At 40.2% G+C, this 13,140-nt stretch overlaps 1 protein-coding gene across 3 annotated transcripts in view; it reads right to left on the bottom strand.

The window, feature by feature from the left end:
* Positions 1–11,971, bottom strand: part of NFX1 (nuclear transcription factor, X-box binding 1) — a 78,266-nt gene extending 66,295 nt beyond the window's left edge. For all 3 annotated transcript variants that reach the window (XR_002320797.2, XM_020967359.2, XM_078152990.1), the window contains exons 1-4: positions 11,885–11,971; positions 6,116–7,132; positions 3,942–4,103; positions 739–816 (exon numbers count right to left, since the gene is read on the bottom strand). Coding sequence is in view for 2 of the 3 variants with exons in the window: in XM_020967359.2 (XP_020823018.1) it covers positions 739–816; positions 3,942–4,103; positions 6,116–7,132; positions 11,885–11,909 (1,282 nt within the window). In the remaining variant the exon portion in view is untranslated. The remainder of the gene's footprint in view (positions 1–738; positions 817–3,941; positions 4,104–6,115; positions 7,133–11,884) is intronic.
* Positions 11,972–13,140: the final 1,169 nt, after the last annotated feature.

The raw sequence follows: 13,140 nt of genomic DNA, 5'->3' as shown, positions 1-13,140 counted from the left end.
GAAAAGAAGATCAAGTACATATAAGAACAGTCATATTAAGAGGTCACGAAGTAGACAAGGAACAAGTGAAGAGAGAGAAGCAACAGTTGGAAGAGAACCAAAGAGTTTGATATTACTGAAGAAAAGGAAGGAAGGAAAGGCTATTAAGAGAGAGAGAGTAGACAGTGTCAATGTGGCAATTAAGAAGTTACTGGTCACCTCTGAGAGGAGTTTTGGTTTCCATGGACTTCCTGGTAAAAGGGTAGCATCATAACAGGTTTTGTAGCATCACAATAGGTATACTCTTTCTTCATTACAAAGGCTACTTAGCCGTTCCTGGGTTCTTAGGGCAGTCTAGCATCAGTTCTAGATACTGCTGAAATGGAGAACTATGGCAGTGACAATAGCTTTAACTTGAGGATGCAGGGTAGTACTGTGGGCAGACAAATCTGGTCACCCCTTGGACCCAGTTCTGGACTGTGCCAATGATTAGGAATAAAAATAGTATTCAGGAGGCATGGAAGTAGCAGGTGCTTAACAGCCAGAACTAACACCATCAAGGTTGGCCCACTGGGACCATTTCCTCATACTTCAGGTCCATCTTGATAAGAGCCATACAGATCCCAAAGACCAAAAAAGTTAAGTCCATAAGCTTTCTTTGACTCGATAATGTGAGGATATTGTCCTATAGTCTGGACTATGAAATTGGCTTAGGTGTAACTCACTCAAAGGTTTCTATCATATATAATCAATACTCACCACAAAAGCAGGTATATGTACTAGGAACTTGTGCTGAAACATTTTGACAAGCTGGACATCGCCAGCCTCTATGAGCGTCTGTCAAGGAAAACATTAAGTAAAATGAATTTCTTTTCTTTCAAAAACACATTATAAATCACAAAATGGAAGTGGGACTAATAAAAACATTTTCCACATTAAATATGTCTGATGTTTTAATTATTAGTAACACAACATATTGAGTATTTATAAAGGTTACATTTATCTTTAGAGATATATAGGAAAAACGCAAATTAAGTGTCAATTTCTACCTTATTTTTACTATCAAGGTTAAAAAAAAATCTACGCACACCACGGAAGTAGAAAGAATGGAGACTAAATGAGAAGCTAGAAAAGTCAAATTCCAGGTTGGAGATCTACAGTTCAAACACCAACAGCATTTGCTTTATACACAAAAGTGAACAAACTTTGAGAAAATCTCTCATAATAAATACTAATTACAATAAAGTATTCAAATAAAGCAAAGGAATTCTAAAATCCCAGTAGACAGATCACTTCTGTTGTGCATCTAGAGAGCTCTGACATTACTACAAAGGTCTATGGTTAGATGTAGGTATTGCTCACCTGAAGAAACTAAGGAAAACCTTGCTACTTCTATGTAGAACAATAAAAGGCCTGTGATACTGGTTTAGATGACCAAAAACTGTACATTACCTATTAATAGTTTTCCTTTCTCTGAATACACTGGAGAAGCCTGCTAAAAACCTCAGTGGTTCATCTCTGAACATATTCACTAATTTCACGTATAGTTCTATAGGTTCACCAATCTCCCATAAATCTGTAACTCCAAATCCAGCTTCAGACACTAGCTACGAGACTATGGGTAAGTCACTTAACTTCTGTTTGCCTCAGTTTCTACAACTGTAAAATGGGGATAATAATAACACTTATCTTACAGGATTGGAGAATCAAGTGAAATAAGCACAGTGCCTGGCACATAGCAGGTACTATATAAATGCTTATTCCCTCCCCCTTCAGTGGGTCTCTCCTATGTAATTATATATAATCAATAAAGGAAATATTATATGCCCCAGATAGGTAATTGGCAGAATACTGGTGTATTCTTTCTTTGATAACAGTATTTCTTGATCTGGTTATATGAATCCTTTATGAAGGACATCACAATACTTAAAGGATCTGTAATTTCCTTGGTGCATGTACACCTTCCACTAGTTAACAATTGCACCTCCTCTGTAACTCAGTAGATGATCTTTGAGAATTGCTGTGGCCAAAAGAGACATTATCTTACAGTCAACCTAGAAATAAACCTCTCCTAAGTTGGTCCTCAGAAAATGAAAAGATAGGTTAAGTCCTTACTTGAAACCTTTTCTTCTCAAGAGAACTTACATTCTGTTGACTCAGGCTTTAGAAACTCAGGGTTACCGCCCTAGTATGAGGCATTTAAGTAGTACTTTAGTCCATGAGAAATAATCTGTCTTCCTCTAGTTCTTGCTCATGTAATCCACCTCCATGATGAAAGAACCAAGTAAGTACATTTCCTCTGAAATGACCAGATGTTTGTATAAACCATATTTTCCCTTAACACTAGATCCTAAGCTTCCTAAATGTCACACCATGCTTCTCCTATTTAGTACCCTAACCTTGAGGCACATAACCCATGAGTAAATTAAGTTTGCCTCTAAGATTGAATATATATTCTTATATCCCTGACCCCAGTTTATCATTTCAGACTGCATTTACCACTAAAAAGGTCAGTCCTCTTAGCTTGGAACTAAGAGAGGGTGAAGAGTGGCACAGGGCAATTTATACACATATATGCACATACATGTACGTGTGTATGTGCATATGCATATGTGTGTATGTGTGAAGGTAGATAGATAGATAGCTCTTATCTTTCATTTCATCCAACGACAAGGGAAATTTTAAAGGGCTGATTTTTCTCCCATGCCTCATATTTACAAACACATCACAAAATCTAATATTCATATTCAGAGAAAAAGGATCTCGTATGATAAAAATGTTTCTTAAATATTTTTAATGACGGTGGACTGAACATAGGAATAAACAAAAACAAATCTGTATAAGACTGATAAAAAGCAGTAATCTAAGTAAATATATTCTCTTACTGGTTTTAATTGCTGTTCCTGAAAGTAAGGAAAATTAATCTTCTTTTAAAGGCCTTTTCTAATTAAAAAGCCAGGCTCCATAACGATTATCTGCTACAGGGATAATTCACTTCTGTATAATTGAAAATCGACTATTTTTTCTTCTAAGAATAATTAAACTCAGTTTCCTACAGATGTAACCAATGTCACAAAAGCATTTTAAAATCTGTTGAGTATAACTGGAAATTTTGTAAAAGAAAGCCGATTCTGAACCGGACTTGTGAGTCTGAACCACCACTTAAAAGCATAAGCCTTACTACTGCATTTATATTTAAACTAGTGTTAGGTACAATTGGAAATATATTTGGAGGAGTGTTTCTTAATTTTTTAATAAAGGGTAAAAAATATTTCTTATTGGAAGACATTTGTGCATGTTTCATGCTGCTGAAATGGAGTTTTGACTACAAGGATTTCAGCTCTCTTGTTACAGCCATTTGGAGAGCAGATGTAGAAAAATGACCCTATCCAAAATGGAAACTGGAAGGCTATCCCTTTAATTCCAATAGCCTAAACAACTCAACCATCTTAGCTGCTACCTGAGACAGAAAAAACAATGGCAGCTAATAAAGCTCGAAGAGCTTTTGATATCAGACTAAAATTGTAATAGCTTGTACCAGGTCCCAGAAGGAATCTGACTTCAGAATAAAGATTCAGAGTGAGTTACAAAGAAGTATCCAATCAGTTCTGGAAGCAGGACCAGGGTTAGATTAAGGTGGGATTTTATAATTGCGCACCAATCAGAGAGATACCAAATAGTACCTAGCTAGACATTAATTCCTTTAAATCTTCCTTTATTAGTCTCATCTTTTAATAAAGTACTCTTTAATGTTATTATGTTTAACCATTTTAATCAAGATTTATGCCAATACTTTCGTCTGATTTAATCTTAACATTTCAGATGACATAACAAAGGTAGGATTACTAGGTATACTTTTAATTGCAAGCAAAATATCTAGAAGAAATAGAGTGGTTTGAGTTTCAGACTTGAAAATATAAACAAAGTGGTGAAATCAATGTCACAGTAGAAAACACACAGACCTTCTGCTTGTGAAGCTGGTGACCTTGCCCACTTCTTAATGCAGTTCAAATGAAATACATGATAACAGCTCTGACAACTCCAAACTGGTGCCATCACTCGAACCACTTCACAACATACCATACATTCGTATTTCTCTGTGGTTAACTGTTCTATTAAAGACCCTGAAAAAAACAACACACATACAGGGATCAAGTTATTATATGCATTCTAGTTCCACACATTACATACAATTCAATTGGAAGGTATTAACAGCTACATTTAAGATATTTTGAAAAGGAAATGATCCAAATTTGGGGACAGGAATACAAAGCCAAGGAATATTTTGAGGTGGAGCTTTTAGAAAAGGAATACTCACAGGTGCATATTTTCATGGATAAATGAACACTGCCTAGAGGTTGCCTAGTAACTAACCACTTCTTATATTTAGTGGCAAGACTCAAGCTATAGCTGCATGACTTCTGCAGCATAAGAACATTTAATGTGACACTTTACTACAGGGATTCCCCATCCCCACCTCAAGAAAACAGATTCTAAAACTGCCCTAACATTATGTGTCCTGTAGAAGAGACTGGTTTGGTGGACTTTAAGAGGCCCACCCATCCAGACTGTTCCCAGATATCTGAAGCATCTCCAGAAGGTTAAGAGCTGGGGAATTTCATTTTTGTCTTTGTATTCCCAGCACCTAGCACAGTGCTTTGTACATGGCAAGTGCTTTTTACTTACTTAAGAAATCTTAGCAGTCACAGTAGCCAAGGTGAAATTTATCTGTTATATGGCTGACAATAAAACTTAGAAAATTGGAGGCTTTGGGTTACACTGAATGAGAACCATCACTATCAGGAACTATCTAGTGTGAAGAGTCACTGACCATCTGAAATCTCTAATCCTTCAAAGTCAGAGCTGGTCATACCCTAGAAAGCCTTCAGTGGTTCTAATTATAGGTTCTAATTACGTAATTATATAAAAGCCAATCAGAAGTCATAAAAAGGCCAATTTAAGGTCAATTTAAGGATAAACCTCCTGACAATTAGAGCTGTGCCAAGAATGAGCTGCCTCTGGATGTAATAAAGTTCTCCATTACTGAAGGCCGAGGGACTACTTCTCACATTGGAAGTACTTCTCTTCCCTGCTACCTCTCCCTCTGATTGGCTTGTTTCTCCTATAACCTCCATATTAAAGAGGCTCAGGCCAAACACATTTTCATTCCTCTCCAGACTATACTGAGGGGCCTTCTCTACCATGTCACAGAAATCTCTTCCCCCTGCAAACTCACTCTATCCTTGGACTAGATGGTGCTTCTCATTTTGAAAGCACCCTACTCCCTGACCTTCAGTCTCTCCTTCTAATTGGCTAGTTCCTTCTAGAACCTCCATTTTAAGGAGAAAGTGTAGCCCAAACATGTCTTCATTCCTCTCTGTGCTGCACTGCTGACTCATCTCCAGAGGACTTTCTCTACCAAGTCCAGAGCCAGGTAGCTTATCCTTCCCTTCTCATCTTCCTTTTGTGTTATCTTGCCCCATTCGTATGTAAATTCATTGAAGGCAAGGTGTAGGTTCTATTTATATTTGTACTTCCAGCTCTTAGCACAAGAGCTTAATAAATGCTAGTGAACTTGACTGGGAAGGTCTACTGCCCAGAGATACTGCACAAGGAATTTCTGTTTACGCAACTGTTGGACTAGATGACCTCTGAGGGCTCTTTCAATTCTCAGAAAGTTTAGGTTTCTATTTGAATCCTAGTTCTTCCACTTGTTAGTCATGTGACCTTGAGTAAAATAACTTAATCTCTCTGAGCCTCAGTTGCCTTGCCGATAAAATGAGACTAATAATAATTTCATTACTTCCCTTGCTAGATTACTGTAAAGATTAAATAAGTCTAATGAGTTAAGTGTTTTATAAAGCTTAAAGTACTATGTAAATATAAGATACAATGACATCCCTTTTCCCCCTTCTTTTTGGTACCTTTACAACCTCCCCAGGATGGCCTCATCTGCTTGCCCTATTCCTCTATGGCCACCTTAACTTAGGCCTTCTGACTCTACAAAGGCCTCAAAGCTGGGTTTTTTTACATTAACCTTTTGTTTTGCTTGGGGCGGGGGGAGGAGATTAAGTAGAGCTTTGTTAATGGGAAAAAATAAAATTTAATTTTTAAAAACTCCTTTAGTTGAATTTACCTGTATGTGTTTCTTTATTTTTCGGCACATCATTCTGTTTGTTCCAAATGAGCTGAGAGGCTGCTTTAGATTCTTTCTGGAGTCGTCTTCCAGAGCATTTCTCCATTTCAAACCTTTTATGAGATTTGCTTGGGGTTGCCAAGTTCCGATCATCACCAACAGATTTTTTAGGTCTTTCATTAAATTTGTCTTTTGTGACATAGGAAAGAGAATTTCTAAGTCTTGTATTTTTATTCTTCTGACCCTCATGTATCTTCTGAATCTCTCTATCTGGCTGTGGCTTATTCCACACAGTCTCCCAGGGATAACTTCTATTTATATATCTTTTATGTTCATTGTTTCTAGATACATCAAAGGCCAATTTTTCTGTGACTGCTTCTGAAGAGTTAGCTTGGACAGCACCTACAGGTCTCATGTTCTCAGACGCTCTATCTTTCTGTTTAGATGTCATTCTGTTAGTCCCTTCATACCTTGGTTTCCCCCCCTTCGCTTTTGGGCCCCGTCCTGAAACAGATGTCATATATGCCATTTTCTTTGGCTTTGCACCTTTGTGGTCCATGCTAGCTACTACTTCTTTCTCACTCTCTGAAGAGTATACATTGCTGGGTTCACTAGGATTTGCTTCACATTCTGACCCTGCCACTACTTCTGAGACATCTATTCCTGTTCCTTGGTCAGGAGGAGCCTGGGTTGCCTGGGCTCTGGTATAATTCCTGTCACTTCTCCATTTATGCCACTGTTGGTTTTGAAAGCCATGGTTCTTTGGTGTTTTACTAGAAGTCTGGAAAGAACTTTGCTTGCCCTTATATTTGTTTCCTTGATTATTATAATTGTGTTGACTTGCTGAATCTTCATGGCGAGGATCTTGACTAGAAAGCTGACAAAAAGGTGGTGAATTATTACTTCTATTGTGAATCCTACTAGATTCCAGTCTTCTTTGAATTCTGCAATTTAGATCAGGATTTTGTCTTTCATGTGGAATGAAATCAGCTGTGTCTGTACTGACACTTAAAGTACCTATTAGATGAAAAATTGACATGTCAGTCACTAAATTAGTTACCAGTGAAGATCCAGGAGAATCTGAGCCAGGCCATACTGGTCTGAATATAGGCCATACCCCTAAAATGAGATGTCTCTGAAAGGAAAAAATATATACATATATGTATAAACTGAAAAATAATTATACAAAATTATTCTATGATTCTTCCCACCAAAAAGTTTAAGCTTTTGCTACACAAAAATGTAGGGCATTAAAATGAATCAAAGGGAATCTAGGAAAGTAGGAAATTTTAGAAAAACAAACCAATTGTTTTGGTTTGGGGTTTTTTTTTTTGAGGTTAGGGAGGAGATTAACAACAAACTCCTACTTTCCCCACTACCTCCTTTTCTCATTCAACTCCTAGGCAGCTCCTCACAAGGTTAAGTTTAGAAAAATACCTTATTGCTAGGATTCACCAGCTTGGTCTTTTTTTTTTCTGCTGCCTTTCTCCCTCCATGACATCAAGCTCTAAGGAGCTGGGTCTGCATTTATACGGAACAGCCTTCTAGTCATCTATTTAAAAGTGCACACCAGAACATGAGCTCAAAGACAAAGTGCACATGCCTTTCCAGATGAAGATTTCTGGGAATGCCCTCTCAGCTACTACTACCCTTCTTCAACCTGGGGAGAGGGTGGAGGGTAGAGTAGGAAAAGACGGGCAAGTTGATGGGCAAACATTAGGGATTTGGGCAGAGATGGCAGATAGTAAAGTAACCACTCTAAGAGCATGCAGAAAGGATTTGCTTCACTCCCTTGGCAGGTCACTGGCAATGACTGAGATACATCTGTTGAATTTAAGAGCATGATAACAGGCTATATTTGAGTTTAACATTCTTTGGGTGCAAATTCTATGTGAACTAATAGGGTAGCTATTTTCTTAGGTCCTAATAAATGCATGAATATGTATATACCATATTCCATATTCCTTGAGAATTGCCACAACGTTCTCTGAATATCCACTGTGATGGTAGTTTCTCTGCTGGGAAATAACCTTCATGATGCTTCAACAAACCAGAAACAGGACTATCTAATTCTACTCCCCATCCTGTTACCAAAAATCTCCAGAGGTTCCCTAATGCCTTTCAAGTTCAAACTCTTCTGCCTGGCGCTTAAGGCCTCCAACATGGAAACTACCTTTCCAGCTTAAGCTTATATTATTACTCTGTTCTACAGCCTCTAATACTCCAGCCAGACCTCCACCATGCAAAGTGTTTGCATGCTTCCAAGCCTAAAGTTTAGACTGTTTTCTATGTCTGGAACGTCCTCAACACTTTTGCTTGCTAAACTCTTACCCATCCTTTAGAGCCAACCTCCTCTAAGAAGCCATCTTGTGGTCCCTCAGGCCTCACAGAACACTGTGAGACTCTCCTGTGTACTTATCATGCCTCAGTGCTGTCTGTTAGTAGCTTGTCCCGACCTTGCTTGCTCTAAACTTTTTCTCTCTCCCAGAGCCAAATAGTGGCAGATCAAGGAAATGCCAGGAATATGATATATCTAGACTTCAGGATGGCATCTAGCAAAGTCTCCTTGAAAAAGATGAGGAAATATAAACTGGATGATAATACAGTTAGGTCATTTTGAATTGGTTGGCCCACTAACTCGAGACTGCTGATTAATAAATTGATGTCTATGGGGAGAGAGGTCTCTAACTGAATACCAAAAGCTTGTCCTTGGTCCTGTTTTGCTCAACTCATGGATGCTTCTTGTTGTCTTTGGTATAAAATACAAATTCTTCAGTCTAGAACTGAAAGTCATCCACAGGGGCAGCTAGGTGGTACAGTGGATAGAGCACCGGCCCTGGATTCAGGAGGACCTGAGTTCAAATCCGGCCTCAGACACATAACACTTACTAGCTGTGTGACCCTAGACAAGTCACTTAACCCCATTGCCTAGCTAAAAAAAAAGGGGGGGGAGTCATCCACGATCTGGCTCCAGGCTATCTTTCCCAATTTATTTTATGTAAATCCCCTTTACACATACTACATTCTGGATCAAACTGAATTATCTGCTGTTTCTTGAACTTAGAATTCAGTTTCCTGCTTCTCCGCCTTTGCATAAGAAGAACATTTTCCATGCCTTGGAATGCGCTCCTTCCTCACCTCTACCTCTCAGAATCCTCATTTTACTTCTAGCTTAGCTGTCAATCTTTCTCCCTATGGGAGAGGTAGTATAAGTAGTATGGTGGACTCAAAGTCAGTAAGACCTTTCCAATCCTACCTCAGCATTTACTAGCTTGTGAGCCTGGGCAAGACATTTAACCTCTCTGTGGTTCAGTTTCCCCATGTGAAAATTAAAGAGTTGGACTGAATGACCGCCTCTAAATTAAAACCCTATGACCTCTCTTCAAATTACCTTGTATTTATTTATCTGTGTGCATGGTATATCTTCCAGTAGAATGCAAGTTACTTGATGGCAGGGACTGTTTTTCTTTTTGCCTTTTTATCTCTAGCACAATGCCTTTCACTTAGTAAGCATTTAATAAATATTATTGAGTAGGATAAAGATATACAAGACATTTGACTAAAGATGGAAATATAAAGGTAACATGAAGCTGAAATAGACGGCATGCCAGAATGAGGCTCCCAAAAGATCCTGAATAGTGAACTGAAGCAAATATGATCATATAAATAGGGATAACTTGCATGCATGTTAAAAAAAAATCACTGCACAAGTTGGGGAAGATATATCTAGAAAGGAGCTCACTTTAATTAAAGAAATCTAGAGATTTTAATATACTACCAGCTCAGTGAATCAGCAGTGAAACTCAGCAGCCAGAAGACCTATTGAGATCTTGAGCAGCACTATGAGAGACACAGTATCCAAAACAATAAAAGCAATGGTCCTGCTGCACTTGACCCTAAAACTGACAGTGTCTGGAGATCTGTGCCCAATTCTGGGCACCACAAATGAGAGAGACACGAACACAATGTAGCACAACCAAAAAAAAAAAAAGGTGAGGTGAGGATGAGAAACTCAGAATGCAAGGAACAGCTGAATGATTAGCCTGGAGGAGACAGCTTGACAGAGTACATGAAAGCTATTTTCAAGTATTTCAAGAACTGTCAGGTAGAAAGGTATCAAACCCCTTCTGCATGGCTCCATACAAAAAGTAACACCAAAGTTACTACAAAAGGGCAGATTTTTCACTCAGTATTTGAAAAAAATTTCCCAATAATTAGAATTGCTTCAAAATGGAATTGATGCCTTGAGACATGGTGAAAGAAGATTTTACAAAGGTAGATTTCCAGGAGCTGCTGAACAAAGCAGCTAGTTTGACAAACATGGGTGCAGCCAAAAGAGTAGTCAAGACATATGGTTTAGCTTGAGAGAAGGCTTAAAGACGTAAATGGTTGACAAGACCCATTAGGGTCTTAAGCCAAATGATATTGAGCAGAATAACCTGATTAGTGGAAAGTCAGGACAATATGTAGAAGTAAATAGTTTGTAAAATGAGTTAATCCAGGAAAGAATAAGGGCTTAGAACAAACAAACAAATAAAAATCATAGGAGAGTAAGTTATTAGTCTGCACAGGTCCCAGAAAGGCTTTCAAAAAGACAGATGAGGAAAAGAACACATTCATCACAATTCAATTCAATGAAATATTTATTAAGCCCAAATGAAGCATACAAAGATAGATGTGCTATGAACCGTGCTTTCAAAGCTCTTATAATCTAATGGGGATGAGGACAAGGGTAGAGACATAAATAAAATTTGAAGACAAGGGTGAAAACTGCAAAGGTCTGGGCAGGTTATCAGAAACTTGAAGGGAAAGATCACTTTCAGCTAGAAGAAAGGAAAGATTAGATCCGGGAAAGTTGCGAAGAAAGAACCTGAACTGGGGATTTAAGAGAAGGAATTCACAGATTCAATTCAACAAACATTAAGCAACTATGTGAAAGGCAATGTAACACATTGAAGACACAAGGGAGTGGGGAGGGGGGAGAATCACTCAAGGAGCTTGCACCCCAACGGGGATGGGATGGGGAATGTTCATTCTAGGCATAGGGGCATTATGAAATCTCTCAAAAGATTTAAAAGGCACATATATACCACGTACATGTTTTATCTCACAGGTCCTCCATGATGTTACTACCTAAATATCTTCCTTTCCCTCCAGCCAGTAAAACATCCGCTAAGACTCTAACCGGGTGGCAAGCACTGTGGTCGGAGCTGCTAAGGTGAGTAAGACAACCTCAGAGCTCTGGCAATAACGCTAATTAAAGCAAAGCTGTACTGCGCTAAAGGGGGCATAAAACCAACAGGGTTCAGAGAAATGGAAAATCGCATTCTTGGGGGATGAGAGGAGAAAAAAATGTGAAGGCTCTTGGTGAAGGAGGCAGCGTTAAGAGCTGAGAGTGGGAAGGATGAGCTGGTCCAGGAATTCCAGGTGGAGACAAGAGTGAAAAGAAAAGCCCACCCTGGCTCTCCCGCTTCCCGACTCGAGCCTCCCTCCCCGTCTGGCCCCTCAGGGCCTCCGTTCCCTGCCCCCAGCCCGCCCCGGTCCAGCACGAGCCGCCCCCAGGGACCTCGCCAGCCCCTCTCGCGACATTAACCGCTGGAGCCGCCGTGAATGGAGCGAGAAATTCGGTCAGGTTCAGTAACCCAACTTCCGCTCCTGGGAAGGGGGCAGAAACAGGGCGGCCCCAGGCTCTCGGGGTCAGCCTGAGGAAGGGGAGGAGGAATGGGAGAACAAGAAAAGAAAAGCCCGCGGGCCGGGCCAGAACTCTACCTGAAACAGGCGGCGCCTCCGCCATTCTCTCTCTGAGCGGACACGACGACGGCTGAGGCAGGCCGTCTCCTGTCACGTGGCTCCAGGCTTCCGGGGCGGGGCGGGCCTAGCGAACGGAAAGGAGGCGGGGGGAGGGGGCTACCGACCAATGGGGACAAGGCTTGGGGTGATGTCATACCTCTGACGGCTCTCGTCCCCTCTCTGGGTCCATTGAAAGATCTGGGGGAACGAACTTGATCTTGAGTGCCCAGGCTCGGGACTGAGTGGCTCTTGGACGTCCCTGCCTTTGGGGAGCTGACCGACAGCCCAGCTCACGGATCCCGAGTTGGACTGGACTAAAGAAACTGTCTAGTCTACCCCGCCCCCCAGTTATGCCGCGAGCATTTATTAAGCGCCTGCTGTGTAAAAGGAGCCGGGGATGCACGGACAAAAATGAAACAATTCTTGCTCTTAAAGTAGTTACATTCGATTCGGGTGAGGCAATGTATCTACATAGAAGTATATACAAAGTAAATAAATAGTAATTTGCGGGACAGGGCGAGGGGGCATCACAAAAGGATACCTGAGGGGGTCAAATCAATAATAATTTATTAAGCACCTACGATTTGCCAGGAGTTGTGCTTTTAAGCGCTAGAAATGCAAAGAAAAGGAAAACAAACAAACCAGCACCTGACCTCAAGGAGCTCACAGTCTAATGGCGAGACAACATGCAAACATCTAGGTACAAACAAGGTGGATACAGCCTAAACTGAAAATCATCTCAAAGGAAAGGCACTAAGATTAAGGAGAACTGGGAAAGGCTTCTTAGAAGGTGAGACTTTAGCTGAAACTTGAAGGAAGCCAGGAAGATGAGGTAGTGTTTGATCTGAGCTTTGAAAGAAACTAGAGATTATAAATGGTGGAGGTGAGGAGAGAGTTCATTGTAGGAGGAAGGGGGGAGGTGGGGAATGTGCTTGTGCAAAGGCAAGGATGCAGGAGAAAGAATGTCGTTCGAGGAACAGTTTGGGCCAGGCCAGAGAGTAAGAGACTTGAAGTGAGGTTAAAACTAGAAAGGTAGAGTGGGAAGAGCTGTAAATACCAAACAGGAATTTTTGTTTAACTCTGCAGGTAATAGGGAGCCACTGTGTTTCTTGTGTAGGAGAATGACAAGGTCAGACCTGTGCTTTAGAAATATAATTTTGGCAGCTGTGTGGAGAATGGATGGGGAAGAAAAGAGAGGAGACAGGGAGACAAAGAGCAGATTATTACACTAGTTG

This window comes from Phascolarctos cinereus, unplaced genomic scaffold (assembly GCF_003287225.1).
Source record: "Phascolarctos cinereus isolate Bilbo 61053 unplaced genomic scaffold, phaCin_HiC Scaffold_4;HRSCAF=312, whole genome shotgun sequence".
NCBI classification, from domain to species: Eukaryota; Metazoa; Chordata; class Mammalia; order Diprotodontia; family Phascolarctidae; genus Phascolarctos; species Phascolarctos cinereus.
Note: the sequence above shows the minus strand (reverse complement) of the source record. Positions and strands in the feature narration are given on the sequence as shown.